This window comes from Dermochelys coriacea, chromosome 20, assembly GCF_009764565.3.
Source record: "Dermochelys coriacea isolate rDerCor1 chromosome 20, rDerCor1.pri.v4, whole genome shotgun sequence".
NCBI classification, from domain to species: Eukaryota; Metazoa; Chordata; order Testudines; family Dermochelyidae; genus Dermochelys; species Dermochelys coriacea.
In genome coordinates this window covers 17,045,364-17,062,392 of record NC_050087.2, presented here as the reverse complement: position 1 = coordinate 17,062,392, position 17,029 = coordinate 17,045,364, and the positions used below count along the sequence as shown (strand labels likewise).

The 17,029-nt window shown below is 56.7% G+C and overlaps 1 protein-coding gene across 1 annotated transcript; it reads left to right on the top strand.

The window, feature by feature from the left end:
- Window positions 1-976: 976 nt before the first annotated feature.
- On the top strand, window positions 977-16,494 carry PODNL1 (podocan like 1). Its single transcript, XM_038378387.2, has 11 exons — window positions 977-2,074; window positions 7,127-7,324; window positions 9,573-9,821; window positions 10,596-10,689; window positions 11,239-11,303; window positions 12,048-12,157; window positions 12,611-12,767; window positions 13,259-13,374; window positions 13,720-14,377; window positions 15,191-15,339; window positions 16,077-16,494. The coding sequence occupies exons 2-11, from the start codon at window positions 7,322-7,324 to the stop codon at window positions 16,225-16,227; spliced, it is 1,752 nt and encodes a 583-aa protein (XP_038234315.2). The 5' UTR covers window positions 977-2,074; window positions 7,127-7,321; the 3' UTR covers window positions 16,228-16,494.
- The last annotated feature ends 535 nt before the right edge of the window (window positions 16,495-17,029 follow it).

The window sequence follows — 17,029 nt, the reverse complement described above, 5'->3', positions numbered from 1 at the left end:
GCCGACAGCATGGTGCCCGACGGGGGAACAGCCGATAGCCGATAGCATGGCGCCCAACGGGGCAACAGCCAACTGCGTGGCACCCAATGGGGCAACAGCCGACAGCCAACAGCTAGGTGCCAAACGGGGCAACAGCCGATAGCATGGCGCCCAACAGGGAAACAGCCGACATCCGGCAACAGGTTCCCAATGTGTCACAGCCAACAGCATGGCGTCCAATAGGGCGACAGCCGACAGCATGGAGCCCAACAGGGCGACAGCCGACAGCGTGGCGCCCAATGGAACAGCCGACAGCATGGCGCCCAACGGGGGAACAGCCGACAACATGGCGCCCAACGGGGCACCAGCCGACAGCGTGGCGCCCAACGGGGCACCAGCTAACAGCCGAAAGCATGGCGCCCAACGGGGCAGCAGCCGACAGCATGGCACCCAATGGGGCACCAGCCAACAGCCAACAGCCAACAGCATGGCGTCCAAGGAGGCAGCAAACAAACAGCATGGCGCCCAACGGGGCAACAGCCGACAGCAAGGCGCCCAACTGGGCAACAGCCGACAGCATGGTGCCCAACAGGGCACCAGCTAACAGCCAACAGCATAGCGCCCAACGGGGCACGCAGCCAACAACATGGCGCCAAATGTGTCACAGCCAACAGCAAGGAGCCCAACAGGGCGACAGCCAACAGCGTGGCGCCCAACGGGGCGACAGCATGGCGCCCAATGGAACAGCCAACAGCATGGTGCCCAATGTGTCACAGCCGACAGCATGGTGCCCAACGGGGGAACAGCTGACAGCCGACAGCATGGCGCCCAACAGGGCAGCAGCCGACAGCATGGCGCCCAACAGGGCAGCAGCCGACAGCATGGCACCCAACAGGAGAACAGCCGACAGCATGACGTCCAATGGGGCAACAGCCGACAGCATGGCACCCAACGGTGGCATCCAAGCAGCATGGTGTAGCCCAATGAGAAAGACAGCCCAGACATGGCACAAGCAATGGCATGGCACCCACATGTGGTGTGTTTCAATGACCAAAGCCCAGGCGTGGCACAGGGAAAAGGCAAGGCGTGCAATGGGATGACAACTCAATGGCATTGTGCCCAATGATGGTGTAGCCCAAAGACAATGACAGCCAAACGGCCTAGGGCCCAATGGGGCAGCAACCCAGTGGCATGGCCCATAATGGTGGGCAGCCAAATGGTACCACCTTGCTCATTTGGGCTGACAACCAAACCATGTGATGATCGATGGTGGTGCAGCCCAATGGTAGGAACAGATAACTGGCATCGTGCCCAGCAATGGTGCAGCTCAATGCCAACCAAATGACACGGTGCCCAATGGCAAGATGCTTTAAACTGTCATTACATCCCAACCAAATTGTGTCATCGCCCTGCACTGAAACGTCTGCGCTAAAACATTCCCCGTCTGAAAAGAGGGAGATTTGTGGACGTTGAGGCCAAAAGAGATCATTTTGATCCGCTGATCTGTCTTCTGGCAGAAAACAGACCAGAGACTCCTACCCAGTGATTCCTGAAGCAAGCCCCAAACTTCTGTCTGAGTTTGAGCATCTCCTTTAGAAAGACATCCAGACTTGATTTATGTCCCAGGGGAGTTCTGATGATAAATCCCTTCAGTTCTGTGATGTGCTCAGTCGGGTGGTGAGCACCACCAAAAAGACCATGAGGAAACATCATCTAACTGCCTAGAAATGTCACTGCTTCCGCCCAGTGTCATCTTGTCACAACTGAACATCATGTGAAATCATCTGCATGTGGCATGAAAATGAGGTCTGAAGCCATGGACATAAAGGATGGGTCATCCATCCCTTCTAGAATCCTAGAAGGCTTGTGATACACAGCGTCCACCATCCTCATTTATGCATGACTTAAGTAAACGATCAGTGACTTATTTATGAAGCACGTTGAAGGAATCAGTCAAAAAACAAGCTGAGAGCTTCCTCCTTCTCATCAACGTTGGGGTTTTAATAATACTCTGACCATCTCCTGCGTCTTCCATCCAACACGTTCAAGCACTTTGCCAACATTAATGGCTTGAACTTCGCAACGCTCCTGGGAGGTAGGTCAGTATGATTAACCCCTTTTATCTCAGGGAGGGGAAACTGGGACACAAAGAAGGAAAGTGAATTGGCCAGGGTCACAGGGCCCGGGATGTAGCGCAGTGCTTTGGACAACCGCTAGGCCACACTGCCTTCCAGCGTCTGCGATAGAAAAACTCCTGGTGCTCTCACCATTAGGCTTCTCCCATAGCCAGAAGTAGCACCAAAGAGTCCTGACACTTACTCCTGTCTTCTACCCAGATGTCTTGGCTTCCAGACCCCTGATCTTACCACTAGCACACTCTCCTCCCAGAGCCAGGAATAGAACCCAGGAGTCCTGACTCCAAGTTCTGGCCTTTTGCCACGAGACATCTTTATCACTATAGATCCTTAGGACCAAATTAATCTCACTTGGCATAAGGAGGCATTTCACCTGCGTACGCTGTATCTTGGCTCAGCCTTGGCATTGAAATTCACCTGCCAGGAGAGCAGAGGATCAGTGAGGGGGAAAATACCCTGTTCCCCAGATCCCCGGCTAGCCCAGAAGCTTCTCATGTTGAAACAGTTGGGGCCTGATCACAGGCTCTCTGCAGGACAGAGACAGAGTCATGGCTCTATTCTCTGTCTGACTCAGAAGCTGGCAGGACTCTTAATACACTGGCAAATGGTCAGAATGTGGGATTTGGAAAAGAAAAGCCAGAAAAATATGTTTACAGTTCTATCCTGGCCTTGAGCCAGCCAGGCCAGGCTGGAGCCGGGGCCTATAAATAGGCCTTTAAAACTAGCTTCCAAGGGTCAGCCAGTCAAATATCAGGAATACTTTTAAAACAGGGGCTTGGGAATCTTGCTACCATTATAGCATTGTTAGTGATGTAAGGCAAGATAAGTATTAATCCACTGTCATGCTTCAAGGCATCATCTGATTGCCGCAGGGCTCAGGAAGGTTTTTTTTTAAAAAAACAACAACAACACCTGTAGTCCTACAAAGAAGTGGCCATGGGATATCAATGTAAAACTGCTCAGTTGTGGGTCATAGGTTCTATATTGTTCCTGGCTAATGGAGAGTCTCCTATAGTTCAAGTTGGTGATGGTGATTTTGGAGCAGAGAGTCTGAGATCTCTCCTCGTTCATTATATGTAGCAGTGACATCTGTAAAGTCCCAGTGGTGAGAGGAGGCTAGTGGACCAGTGCGACTGATCTGATCCAGTGCAGCAGGAGTCAGGGATATGGGATTAAATTGCATTTTGGTTCAGGGGTCAAATTTTTATAGTGCCTAAGGAAGCTAATTTCCATTTTCAAAAGTCTGTCTGGGTTTGCAACAGCGCGTTTGAAGATGATGCGCCAGGGCAGTAGATTATGGGACAGGACAGAGGGAGTTGTGGGCCTTTGACCCCAAATTCCTACCATTCCCTGAGAGAGTTACAGATATCCCACCATGCATCCAAAAAATTCCCCACAAGGCAGCACACTTGCAGATGGGACACATAGGATGCTGGGATGCTTACCCATAATGCAACCCCTTTTTGCCCATACACCCTGATGCTGTGTGTGGCCTCAAGGTGCCAGCACCCATGTGGGAGTGTGCTCTGCCAAACTAATTTTGTCGGCAGCAGAACTTTTGCCAGTGAAGTCACTTAACCTTTTAACCAAACCTGTGAAGCAGGAGCTGAGAGATTAGAGTAGGTGGATGTTGATCCAATGCACTAGGGAAGCAGGTGTACTAAATTACATGGGGCAGTGCTCTGAACCGGTACTCTAAGAAGCTGGACAGACAGAAGCCTAGCTGGACGGATGGTCAAACTGGATATAGCAAATCTATAGTTCCTTCCTGTCCTCTATTGAAAAACGACGTAAACCCCTCGAGAAGCAAATTGCAAAGTACATGAATGGCATGAAAGTAAATTAGATTTAACGAAATTGGGCGTTGCCAATTAGGAGCCAAGGATGACTCTGACCTTGTAAGGAGTTTGGGTACTCCTCAGTTTTGTTTTAAGGATGGTGGGGTTCTCTGTTGTACTTCATGATGGTATTGGAAATATGGCCCCATGGCTTTAACAGCCTCTGTGCTTTCCAGTGACCTGGCTTGGTCTGGAGTGTCTGTAATTATAGGAAGTGTGTGACTTTGAAAGGAGAGCTTGGGGTTTCTTAAAACACAGCTAAGGCTTCTTAATGATTTGGTTTTGGCAGTGGCTGGAGCACATTCTAGCATCCTCCTTGGATTTCAAGTTTGCAAGGAATGAAAGAATTGAGGCTGAAACATGCGAGGGGTTGGGTCAAAATGGGACAAGTCTGATACTTCGCTCTCAGGTAGCGCATTGCATCAAAGCAGCTTTAAACGAGGTATCATCCTCCTCACATCACAGATGGGGAAACAGAGGTACAGAGAGGTGAAGTGGCCTGTCCGGTGCACCCCATGTGCAGCCTTGCCTAGTCTTGTGATATTTGGTGGTTTTCTTAAAGCTCCAGTTCACATGTTATTATGTGAGACTCTCGGCTTTTCTTTTTTAAAAGCTGTCCTATTCTAGCCTGGTGCAGCAGAGGAAAGCCTGGAAACATGACCCTTGTACAGCTCAAAAAGGCAAAGGAGAGGAACTCAAACATCTCCTGGAGCTTGAACGGTTGGGGTTGGCAATATTGCATGTGTGCTGGGGAGCTGTGCATGTTATCCCAGATAGGAGGGGGCTCCAGGTAGGGTAGCCCAACAGACATTTCCTGTACTAAGAAGTACTGTAATGAGAACTACCATTAGAGGAGAAAGAAAAGGAGTACTTGTGGCACCTTAGAGACAACAAATTTATTAGAGCATAAGCTTTCGTGAGCTACAGCTCACTTCATCGGATGCATCCGATGAAGTGAGCTGTAGCTCCCGAAAGCTTATGCTCTGATAAATTTGTTAGTCTCTAAGGTGCATCCGATGAAGTGAGCTGTAGCTCACGAAAGCTTATGCTCTAATAAATTTGTTAGTCTCTAAGGTGCCACAAGTCCTCCTTTTCTTTTTGCGAATACAGACTAACACGGCTGCTACTCTGAAACCTACCATTAGAGAGTGTTCAGAAACATGAGGGCGTTGATTCAGTGTAAGACTTTTGCTGCAGAGATGCCTCAGTACCCCAGAATGCAGTAGTGGCATTTCAGTGTCCCAGAATCCTTTGTGGCAGTTGCCTCAGTACTTCTGAACTGCTAACTCTGCAGGAGGTGCAAAGAATTCTGGGGGCACGTTTTGAAATGTCGACGCACCAGCCACAGACATATGAGCAGAAACCAGGCAGCCCCTGCAGCTGGGGGAATGACACAGACAAGGCAGGATTCATAGAATCATAGACTATCAGGGTAGGAAGGGACGTCAGGAGGTATCTAGTCCAACCCCCTGCTCAAAGCAGGACCAATCCCCAATTTTTGCCCCAGATCCCTAAATGGCTCCCTCAAAGATTGAACTCACAACCCTGGGTTTAGCAGGCCAATGCTCAAACCACTGAGCTATCCCTCTCCCCCAGGATTGGGTGGGAGATGGAAGCAGCAAGCCAGTTGGGTCGAGGGGTACCAATCCCTGTCTTTGCCTAGAGCAGCATGTAGGGGTGGTTGGGATGAGCTGTCCTTCCGGCGCTGGAAGAGATAGAAGCTCAGAGACTTGGCACCACCTCCTGTTGCAAGATCTGTGTGAGGGGCATGAGTTATGGAGGGTTTGGAGCATAGGGGCCAGCAGCAGCACTGAGAATGGGAACCAGAGAGGAGTTCATCCTTCTCTGGGATGGATGGGCTCAGAGAAATAGCTGCCTTGAATCTAACGATGCTCATTTGATATGGGGGTGATCTGGGGTGGGGGACGGTTTTGGAGTCAATCCAGGGAGTCAGCCCCTGCTCCCTGCAGAGCCCATGGGGTTTGTCCAGACGGGCTCGGAGAAAGCCCCTGTGGTCTCTTGAATTTGCACCCAGCGTGCTGGAAGCAACTGTAGCGGCTTACAGCTGGCCGGGTGACAAGTATTTCAGTTAAGGTAATTGGCCATTACCACTGACTCCGAAGCACAAACACTGCGATTCCCAGGGAGGTCTTTGAGGCTGGACAAATTACATTCTTCATGGCCCATCAGGAGCCAGAAATGTTACCCCATATGGGAATCAGGCAACGTCCCATTGCTGGCCCCCTGGGCTCTGCCCCTGGATAACTCAGCAACAAGGAGTGGGCAGCCGGGAAGCCGAATCCCAGTGCTTGACAGAGGGGAGGGGAATCTGGGAATTCCTACCTCCCACTGGTTAGTGGGAGAAAGCTGGGGTCCCTAGTGGGAACGAAGCCCAGAGATCAGAGACTTGTGGTCTAATGGGCACAATCTGGGGGCTTATGTTTCCTGGGGTGGGGGCAAGTTTCAACTTGGTGGGGTGGAAGTGTTAGTCCAGTACTTACAGCAGGGACACTGAGAGTCAGGACTCCTGGGTTCTATTCCCAGCTCTGGGATGGAAGTGTCTAGTGGTTAGAGAAGGAGGGGCCGGGAGTCAGGACTCCTGGGTTCTATTCCCAGCTCTGGGATGGGAGTTGGGCCTAGTGAGGGAATTTTGAGGAAGAACTCCTGACTTCTTTCCAGTGCCCTGGGTGACCTTGGGCAAGTCACGTCAGCTCATTATGCCTCAGTTTCCCCTTGGGTTATGTGGCAGTGCTAACACCAAGCCAGCCTGCATGGAGGGCAGCTTAGCGACTGAGTGCAGAGTAGCATAGGATCGGGGCGGGGGCAGAACATGGTGGTTCCGACCTCACGCAGGAAAAACAAACAGCAACAGTTAAGTTTCCCCAGAGTCCTATCTGCCTCTGTACATGGTTGGAATGCCAGACTCAGTAAACGTGATCCCTTCCAAACATTCCGGCAGGACCTCTGCCAGCCCCATTATGCAACCCCAAACGCAGCAGACCCAGAGCCCTGCTACTTGCCCATAGCCCGAGTCTCCCCCCAGCCCACCTCCCTCCCTTGGCTTTGATCAGACGAGAAGACAACAGCAAGCGAAGACACAGCGTCCCGGCTGCAGCTCACGCCTGGACAGTGCGACAGCTCCTGGCAGGTTGCTTTCTCTGTTTCCTTTCCCAGTGCCCTGGGAGGCGAGCGTGCGGGTGTGTGCGGAACGCGACTCTTCCTGTGGGGACCATGTGAGGACGATCTTTATTTCAAAGGCGAAGACAGAGCTGAGGGAATCAGGAGCCCCACACCGGTCTGGCTTCAATTAAAGATCCTGGGAAGACTCTGCAGAGTGGAGCCTGGGAGCCTCGCAGCCGGGACCCGGCTATGGTGAGGGAGAGCTTCGGCTCCAGCCTTTTTGGGGACCCAGCGGACTTAAGGCTTGTTGGCGAAGAGGCTCCAGTGACGCCTGCTTGGGCAGGTGACTCACGAGGGCAGCTGGGGGCCATCCTACTCTGTGCTGGAGGAGGGAGGATGTCTCCCAGACCTGCTTAGATGCATTGGCACTGGCCAAAAGGGGGAAATTTTATGAGGGATTCATCCCAGCCTTTGGGGGAGTCTCCTGCTGGCCCTGCCCCCCCACCTGCTCTGAGCAGGGTTCGATGACACAGTGATTCAGCTGCTAGCGCTCTCGCTGGTGGGGCTGTGTCGAAGGAGATTCCCCAGGCAAGGCTCAGGGGAGATCCAGCTTTCGACCCCAGGGCCGATTCGCTGCTCTTGGAGGGGAGTGGGGTCTAGTGGGTAGAGCAGGGGCCTGGCATTAAGGCGAAGGTTCCCAGACCCTGCAATCAAAGTGCCTTATCCCTCTCCTGCAGGTACAACCCCAGAGCAGAGCTCATTCTTTATGGTCAATTTGTTGGAGCTGTCAACAAGGGGCCATTCACTGCCTGTTGGGCTGGCAGGTTTTGACCTGTCTGCCAGCTGGGAACTGGGCTGGGATCCTGCCCACTCATTTCACACTCAGCTCCCAAAGGGGAAGGGAGCAACTCCCCCGGTCCCGGCCAATTTCAAACCACGTCACAGTTGGGTCCATTTTGGCAGCTTCGGCGGAGAAGCTGAAGGCTGAACAGATTCTGCTCTGGAAGGACGGGACAGGAGTGTGTCCGGGCCGCACCTGTTGTTCTATGGGGGATCGGGGCTGGTGAATCTATCGGAGCCCATCTAGCCCTGCAGGGTCATTCCCTCCAGGGCGTTTTCCAGGGCTGTGTCCCATCTGGTGTTAAATCGCTCCCTGGGATACTGAGCAGAGCTCGTGGGAGCCCCGTAGTGTGTATTTGTTGTTCCACAAATGTACACGTCGCTTCCAATAAAGCATGTGGCCAGGCAACGAAACAGGCAGTGGGAGAGTGGGTTTTTTTTTTGTATTATAGTTAGGGTGACCAGGTGTCTGGTTTTCAACTCGGATACCTGGTCGAAAAGGGACCCTGGCGGCTCCAGTCGGCACTGCCGACCTGGCCATTAAAAGTCCGTTCGGCGGTGCTGCAGCGCCAAGGCAGGCTAGACTCTACCTGTCCTGGGGCACAGCACAGCGCTCCGGAAGCGGCCAGCAAGTCTGGCTCTTAGGCGGTGGGGTTGGGGGCATGGGGCTCCACGCGCTGCCCCCGCCTGATGCTCCAGCTCCACACGCCGCCGCGGAGCCTCCTGCCCCCGCGCCTAGGAGCCAGACTTGCTGGCCGCTTCCAGGGTGCAGCGCAGTGCCCCAGGACAGGGCTCTGCAACACTGCCGCCCCGGAGCTGCCCGAGGTAAGCCTTCGTCCCAACCCCCTGCCCTGAGGCCCCCCAAACCCGGAGCCCCCTTCTGCCCTCCCAAACCTCTCATCACTGACTCCACCCCAGAGCCTGCACAGACTGCAGCCCCTGACTGAGATCAGGGCCCCATTGTACCAGGTGCTACCCAGACCCTGACAGAGATTGGGGCCCCATTGTGCCAGGCGCTACCCAGACCCTGATTGAGATCGGGGCCCCATCATGCCAGGCGCTGCACAGACCCTGACTGAGATCAGGGCCCCATTGTGCCAGGCGCTGCCCAGACCCTGACTGAAATCAGGGCCCCATTGTGCCAGGCGCTGCCCAGACCCAGACTGAGATCGGGGCCACATTGTGCCAGGCGCTGCCCAGATCTGACTGAGATTGGGGCCCCATTGTACCAAGTGCTGCACAGACCCAGACTGAGTTCGGGGCCCTGTCGTGCCAGGTGCTGATGTGTTAATTTACAGACGCACACACACGTGCACACACAATCCGGCTGCCGTGCTGAGGAGGTGAAACAGCAGCCTGTATGGCTGGGGGGGAGTTGATCGGCTGCCAGGCTGGCTAAAACAACAACTAAGGCATTTCAGAGCTGCCAAGTGCCCTGTAAACCGACCTGCCTGGATCCCCAGCGGGCCTGGCTCAGTGGGGCCCTTCATCCCCCCGCAGCAGTGGCTGGTGCTCTGGAGACAGAGCCTGCATTGATGGGGCCGAGCAGCGCCAGGCCTGGGCTGGTGGGAGCCCCCGGGATCCCTGCTCCGCAGGGCTGCGGCATACAGACGGTTCAGTTCGCTCCGGAATTCACCGGATCCTCTTCCTCTCTCCCCAGCGGCTGAGTTGCAGCTGTCTCCTGGTCCTCTTTGTGAAGATCCCCTCCTTCTGCCTGGTCGGGAGCCAGGATGACGAGGATGCCCCGCCATCCCCCCGGCTCGGCGGGGGGGCCCCGCCCAAGAAGAACGCCCTGGGCTGCCCAGCCAACTGCACCTGCCCATCAGAGGAGACGGTGGAGTGCGGTGGGCTCGACCTGCACGTCTTCCCCAGCAACGTCTCCAGAGCCGTCCAGCATCTTTCTCTGCAGGTAACTGTCCCCGGCCCTGCAGCGAACCCGGGAGCCCAGTCAGGGCCAGAACCCAGTTACTGAGGAGGGTCTATAGAGCGACCCAGGGGTCAGGGGCAGCCAGGGGCCGTTGGATGCGGTGCCCCAGGGGTCAGAGGGCAGCCGGGGGCTGTTGGACGCAGTGCCCCAGGGGTCAGGGCAGCCGGGGCCCATTGATTGTGGCGACCCACAGGTCAGTGGGCATCTGGGGGCCCTTGGATGTGGCGTTCCAGGGGTCAGGGGCAGCCGGGGCTGTTGGACGCAGTGCCCCAGGGGTCAGGGACAGCCGGGGCCCATTGGTTGCAGCTACCCATGGGTCAGAGGGCAGCTTGGGGCCATTTGATGTGGCACCCCAGAGGTCAGAGGGCAGCCGGGGGGCCGTTTGACGTGGCACCACAGAGGTCAGAGGGCAGCTGGGGGCCATTTGACGTGGCACCCCAGGAGTCAGAGGGCAGCCGGGGGCCATTTGACGTGGCACCCCAGGAGTCAGAGGGCAGCCGGGGGCCATTTGACGTGGCACCCCAGGGGTCAGAGGGCAGCCAGGGGCCATTGGATGTGGTGCCCCAGGGGTCAGAGGGCAACCGGGGGCCTATCGGACGTGTCTCTCCTGGGAGGCAGTGGAACCCCTGCCAGAGCCCAGAGCAGCCCTCCCCTGACTCTCCACCTCCCGTCTCTGTCTCACTGCTGCCCTCCGGCCCTGGGCAAAAGCCTCCCACTTCCCCAGGGACTGAGGTGAGCGGGGGTCTCCTTCTGCAGAATAACCAGCTACGGGAGCTGCCCTATGACGAGCTGGCCCAGCTGACCAGCCTGAAAACCCTCAACCTGCACAACAACCACATCATCTCCGATGGTGAGGGAGCCGCTGCGGGCAGGGGGCTGGGGACGCCATCAAAGGGAGCGGTGCACTGGGCAGGGGCCCTGCCTGCGTGACCTGGGTGTGTGTGTGTGCGAGTCAAGGGAGAGCTCTTCCCAGCCTCCTATGGAACAGAAATCCCCATGGTCCAGCATCGAAGCCCATCATCCCTTTATCCTTCTCTCCTTGAATCCCAGAAGGATGCAGGTGCAGGCCATCCCCCTGTCCTGCAGTTTCAGCTGGATACAGGAATTTCCTCCACTTCCCCTTCTAAATTCTTGTGCAGCTGCCACGCTCCACCCCAGAGGCAGCTGCATTTCAGTAGCATGAGAAGTTTTTGGGGACTGTTATAGAAAAGTGTGGTGGGAAGCTGGATGCCAGGTACAGGATGCATAGCTCCGTGGGTGAGTGGAAGCAGCCACGGGGCCTTGCAGGGGTGGAGGCAGGGTCTGAGTTCACGAGCTGGGTGGAGCAGGTACACGTACCGGCCTCCCTTCTGCGCAGGGTGTACCTGGACTAGGCAGTCTTCTCTCTGCTGCTTTCTAGGCCTCCCGGATGAAGCCTTTGAATCCCTGGAGTCGCTGCAGTACATCTACCTGGCCAACAACAAGGTGTGTGCGCGTCTGTCCTCTGACACGGGGGCGGCAGGGCGGGGCCTGGTGCTCAGCATTCACACTGCTTTAACGAGCCGGGATGGCACCAGGAGTTTGCGCCCAGCTAGCTGGAGGGGGCTCTGCATGTGTGTGTGTGTGAGAGAGGGATTTCACAAGCTAAACCATGCTGAGCGTGGTCACCAGTGGGATGGGACCTCCAGGGAAAGCCAAGGGTGCTTCAGGGAGTGGTATGGGTGACTCTGTCATGTGGCACTAGGGGGCGCTGTGCTGCAGGGAGCAGGTCGGGTGGCTCCCCTCTGGGTCCGGAGCCCAGCCTGGTTGCACTGTGCTGAGGAGACGGGTCCCACATGGTCATTAGAGAGGCTGTCCCCTTTCCCGCAAGTGTCTGTGCTAACCCTGGTGTCCTGGGAGATTCCAGCTAGGGTGATTCCATCCTGTCTTCCTAACCTCCTGCTGCTATGCCCATTGGAGACAGGATTCCTCTCCACTTCCTGTCCTAAACCTTTGTGTGGTGGCACTGGGCGCTGTTAAACAGCTGCTGCGTTCTACCCCCGAGCAGATGTTGAGCAGTCCCTGTATAAACAGCTGCTGCCTCTGACGCCAGAGGTGGTTGCATGTCAGTGACCAGTGAAGCAATCCCTCTATAAAGCCTGGCCAGGCCCTCTGGCAGCAACAGGTAGAGCCAGGGCCACATTGATCTCCTGCAAGAATTGGCCCGTTCCCCTTTGGTTTCTTTCCCAGCTCACGGTAGCACCGCAGATCCTCCCCAGCACAGTGCGCATAGTGGACCTGGCTGCTAACCTGCTCACTGAAGTCTATCCGCTCACCTTTGGACAGAAAGCCAACCTCAGGTAGAGCCGCCCTCCAGGCCTCTAGCCTCGGGCACACGGGAGAGGGGAGCACTCTGACGCAGAGGGCCAGCAGCTGTGGGCCGTTTGCTGAGGGGCTCTGATCTCAGTGGGTTGGACTGGCTAAGCCAAGCTCTGGGCCTGATTAGTGTGGGCACCTTCTTCAAGCTGGGTGGGGAGCTCAGTAGGGGACGCTCTCCCCTCTGCGTTGACCTCAATGTCCCAGCACAGTGCTAGGGGGCGCTGTGCTGCAGGGAGTGGGATGGGGGCTCACTAGGGGGCGCTCTGCCCTTGCAGTCAGTGCTCACCCCAGCATGGCACTAGGGGGCGCTGTGCTGCAGGGAGCGGGATGGGGGCTCACTAGGGGGGCTCTCCTCTTCGGGACAGGTCAGGGGCATTACCCTACCCCAGAGACTCTGGTGTCAGCTCTGTTTTGCTTCCCTCTGCTCCATGTAGGTCCGTGTATCTTCACAACAACCAGCTGGCCAACACCGGGCTCCCCTATGACGCCTTCAATGGCTCCGACGCCGTCAGCACCATGATCCTCTCCAGCAACCAGCTCAGTTACCTGCCCCAGAACCTGCCCCCCGCACTCGTCCGGCTCCACTTACAGGTGGGGCAGGGCTGGGGCTCATGGCCAGGGTTGGGGGGGGGGAATCTGCCTCTGCAGGTACTTTGTATAAACGTGTGGTTGGCCTGGATCCCTGAGGCATGACACATCCCAAAGCCCCACAGCCATTTGCCTTTGATATGGGGAGAGGAGGTGTGGGCCAGTGGTTAGAGCAGGGGGCTGGGAGCCAGGACTCCTGGGCTCCATTTCCAGCTCCGGGTAGGGAGTGGGGTCTAGTGGTTAGAGCAGGAGGGCTGGGAGCCAGGATTCCTGGGTTCTATTCTCAGCGTGGCCTTCGATTCACTCTGGGACCTTGGGCAAGCCCATCCCCTCTCTGTGCCCCAGCTCTGCAATTCAGATGGCAGCTGGGCTGGGTGGCCTAGTGTCGATGGTACCGTATCGAGGGCAGTCTCCCCCCAGCCCTGCTGATGGTGTCTGAGGCGGGCTTGGGAGCTTCCCCCGACTCTAGTGGCCACGACCTCCTGTCCCTGCAGAACAACCACATCGCCCGGATCCCCAGGGGGGCGCTGAGCAGCCACTGGAAGCTCCGAGAGCTCTACCTGCAGAACAACAACCTGTCCAACCAGGGCATGGACCCGTCTACCTTCAGGTGCGACTGGGGGAGGGAGCTGCAGCATGGCAGAGTGGTTAGAGCAGAGGAGATGGGACTTCTGGGCAGGGAGGGGGGTCTAGTGGTTATAGCCGGTGGGGCTGGGAGTCAGGACTCCTGGGTTCTATTCCTGGCTTTGGGAGGGGAATATGGGTTAGGTGTTAGAGCTGGGGTCCTGGGAGCCAGGACTCTTGGGCTCTATTTCCAGCTCTGGGAGGGGAGTGGTGTCTAATGGTTAGAGCAGGGGGGAACAGAGCGTCAGGACTCCTGGGTCCAGTACAGCAGGAGGCTGCGGCACTAGCTGCTCCCCCCAAGCCAGCGCCCCATTCCCCTTCCCCTTTGCAGCAAGCTGAAGAGCCTGGAGTACCTGGATCTGTCTAACAACAATCTGACTGAGATCCCGGCTGGCTTCCCCCCGAACATCATGATTCTGCACCTGGGCAAGAACCGCATCAGCTCGTTGCCACAGGACAGCCTGAACCGGGTGCGCGGCCTGCAGTACCTGCTGCTGCAGAACAACTGCCTGACGGCCGCCGGCATCCACCCCAATGCCTTCCTCAAGCTGCGTAACCTGCACACCCTGCACCTCTACAACAACCGGCTGGAGCGGGTGCCCCCGGGGCTGCCCCGCCGGGTGCGCTCCCTCATGATCCTTCACAACCAGATCACTCACATCAGCCTGCACGACTTCGCCAGCACCTACCTGCTGGCTGAGCTCAACCTGAGCTACAATCGCCTCTACAGCGCCAAGATCCACCGGCTGGCCTTCCGCAAGCTGCGCCGGCTCCAGAGCCTGGACCTGTCGGGCAACCAGCTCACCCTCCTGCCCGCCGGCCTCCCGCCCAGCCTCCAGGTGCTCACGCTGCACAAAAACCAGATCAACTCCCTCTCGCCTGAGCTGCTGGCCAATCTGACCGGCCTCAAAGAGCTGCACCTGGCCCACAACAGGCTGCGCATCAGCTCCATCACCCCTGGCACGTGGCAGGAGCTGCAGGGGCTCAAGGTGAGAGAGGGGGACGATTGCCCTAATGATGTAATTGGTGAGGGCAATGGGATTGACTGGTTAGAGCAGGGGGCTGGGAGCCAGGACTTCTGGGTTCTATCCTGGCTCTGGGAGGGGAATGGGGTCTAGTGGTTGGGGCGGGGGGGGGGGGGCTGGGAGCCAGTACTCCTGGGTTCTATCCCGGCTCTGGGAGGGAATGTGGCTTAGTGATTAGAGATGAGGCACCAGAACTCCTGAGTTTGTACCTTCATTGCTAGGTTAGAGAGCCCTCTGGTAGCATGGCAATGTAAGACTGGATCAGGACCAGTGGCCAAGTAGCCCCTTATCCTGTCTCTGAGAGGTCCACCATTAGCTGCCTCAGCTGAAGGTGCAGGAACCCCCACAGGGATACTCAGCCCTCCATGGAGGTCTCCTAATAGTCAGAGATTGTCTTAAAACCACGAGGTTTAATCTTCTTTCCAGAACTGTTCTAACTCCATATGTTCTTGTCATCCATACAAGCATCCAGCCCACTCTTCGAGTCTGACTGTGTTTGCAGCCTCATTGACTTCATGTGACAGGGAGTTCCACAGGCTAACAACATGCTGAATGGAGAAGTAGTTTGAATTTGCTCCCCACTCCCAGTGTAGGGACTCGAAGGCTGTGATCAAGTCCCCGACCAGCAGTAGCCTTGTCTGCTACCTGCAGTAGCCTTGTCTAGAACAGTTAGGCCTGGAAGGGTGTTACCAGCGATTAGTGCTGTAGAGTGAATCCAAGAAGCTGTTGAGAACTCTGCTGTTGGCTTGGGTAACCCTGTCCCTCCCTCTCCCCCAGCTCCTGGATCTCAGCAACAACGAGTTGTCCTACATCCCCCCTGATTTGCCGGAGTCCCTCGAGTACCTGTATCTCCAGCACAACCGCATTGCCGTCATCGGGGCCGAAGCCTTCCACACCATCCCGGACATCCGAGCCATCATCCTCAGGTAACAGCCGGAGCAGCAATGTTAGTGCTGGGAGCACAGGCAGGCTCCTGCCCTGCCATCCTGCTGACCTTTCCAGAAGGTGGGGCCGGAGCAGGGGGCTGGGAGTCAGGATTCCTGGGTGTCTGTCCCTGGTTCTGGGAAGGGGATGGGGTGAAGCGGTCAGAGCAGGGGCCCGGGAGTCAGGACCCCGGCTTGCTATAGGTGTGTCTATGTTGCAGCTGGGAGCACACCTCACAGTGCAGGTAGACAGACTTGCACTAGCTTCGCTGGGGAAAATCCAGCTGTGGTGGGGAGAAGGAGAGGTGGCTCCAGCTAGCCCCCTGACCTGCAACCCACGGGCTTGGGCGGGCTAGGACTCGGGTGGCCAGCCTGAGTCCTGCCAGAGTTGCAACGTCCACACGGCTAGCGTTAGCGCACTCGCTTGAGGCTCGCTGCAGCGCAAGTGGTCCCCTGGGTGACCTCAGCCAAGTCACTGCTCTCCGTACCCCCTCCAGCACCTCAGCAACATGTGTGGGGTGGGAAGGGCCAGAGGGCCAGGTTGGAGCCCAAGTTTGGGCTCCCCAGAGCCATAGAGAATGGGACTGTCCCGTCCTTGCTCTGTCACCTGAGGCCTCTGGCGTTGAGAGGCCCAGTGCTGAGGGCAGGGTCCTAGGTGCCATCTCCCTGGGCTATTTGCCCAACAGAGGCCTCTTCTTGGCAGAGAACAAAGTTTTTCACCTGTCCTCCTGCTCTTTCAGATCCAACCATCTGCTGGCAGCCAGCGTATCTGACCAGGCCTTCGCGGCCCTGAAGCAGCTGGAGGTCGTGGACACTACGGGGAACCCAGAACCCATCAGTGTCAAGATGCCACGAGTGGGGCACTGGCTCAGATCCCACCCAGGCCCCTAGCAAGCGGCCACCTGAGCCGGTCAGTGTCTGCCCTGGGCCTGGTTTGTCAGGGAAGCTTGAGTAGCAGCGAGGAAATGAGGAACCGGGGCAGCTTTCTCCTTCTCCAGCTGCGCTGTTCAGGTCCTAGACCGTGTTATCGCTATGGGCTTGGATGGTCCTGTCAGGGAGTGGCAGCTAAGCAGGGTTGGGCAGGCTCAGTACTTGGACAGGAAAATCCAGCTATGGTGGGGAGTAGGGTGGGTGTCTCAGTAGGGGGCGCTCTTCCCTGAGCGTCAGCACAGTACGGGGGGCGCTGTGCTACCAGGAGCAAGGGGCCCGCTCCTGCTCTTTCAGCCAACCACAGAATTGAGGTCCTGTGCCTTGGTCAGCCTGGTGAATTCCATCTGCCTCCCTAACTCCCCCTGGCACTCTCCCCTGGATCAGCCACTCTTCTCCAGCCTCTCATCCAAACCATCTCGTGGGACTGCTGTGGGAAGTTATTTCCCTCTGTATGCACATCTGTATAGGGCTAAATTCTGAGCTGCTATCAGGTGCGATTCCTCTGAGCCCTCCAACCAGCTCTGAACTTGACAGGTGCTTTGGGATCTCTCGGGCTGAGAGGAGATCTGGAAAAATCCCCTGAAATCCCTCTCTCCTGCTGTCATTTCCTGCAGCCACCTTCACTTGCTCCCAAGCTCTGTCGCTCCATAGCCCAGATCGCAGCGATAACATGGTTTCAATATCCTCCCTGCCTGCCCCAAGGCAGCGTTCCAGATGGATTACACTGCCCGCTGTTCGCTCTTCGGGGCTCGTTCAGCTGCAC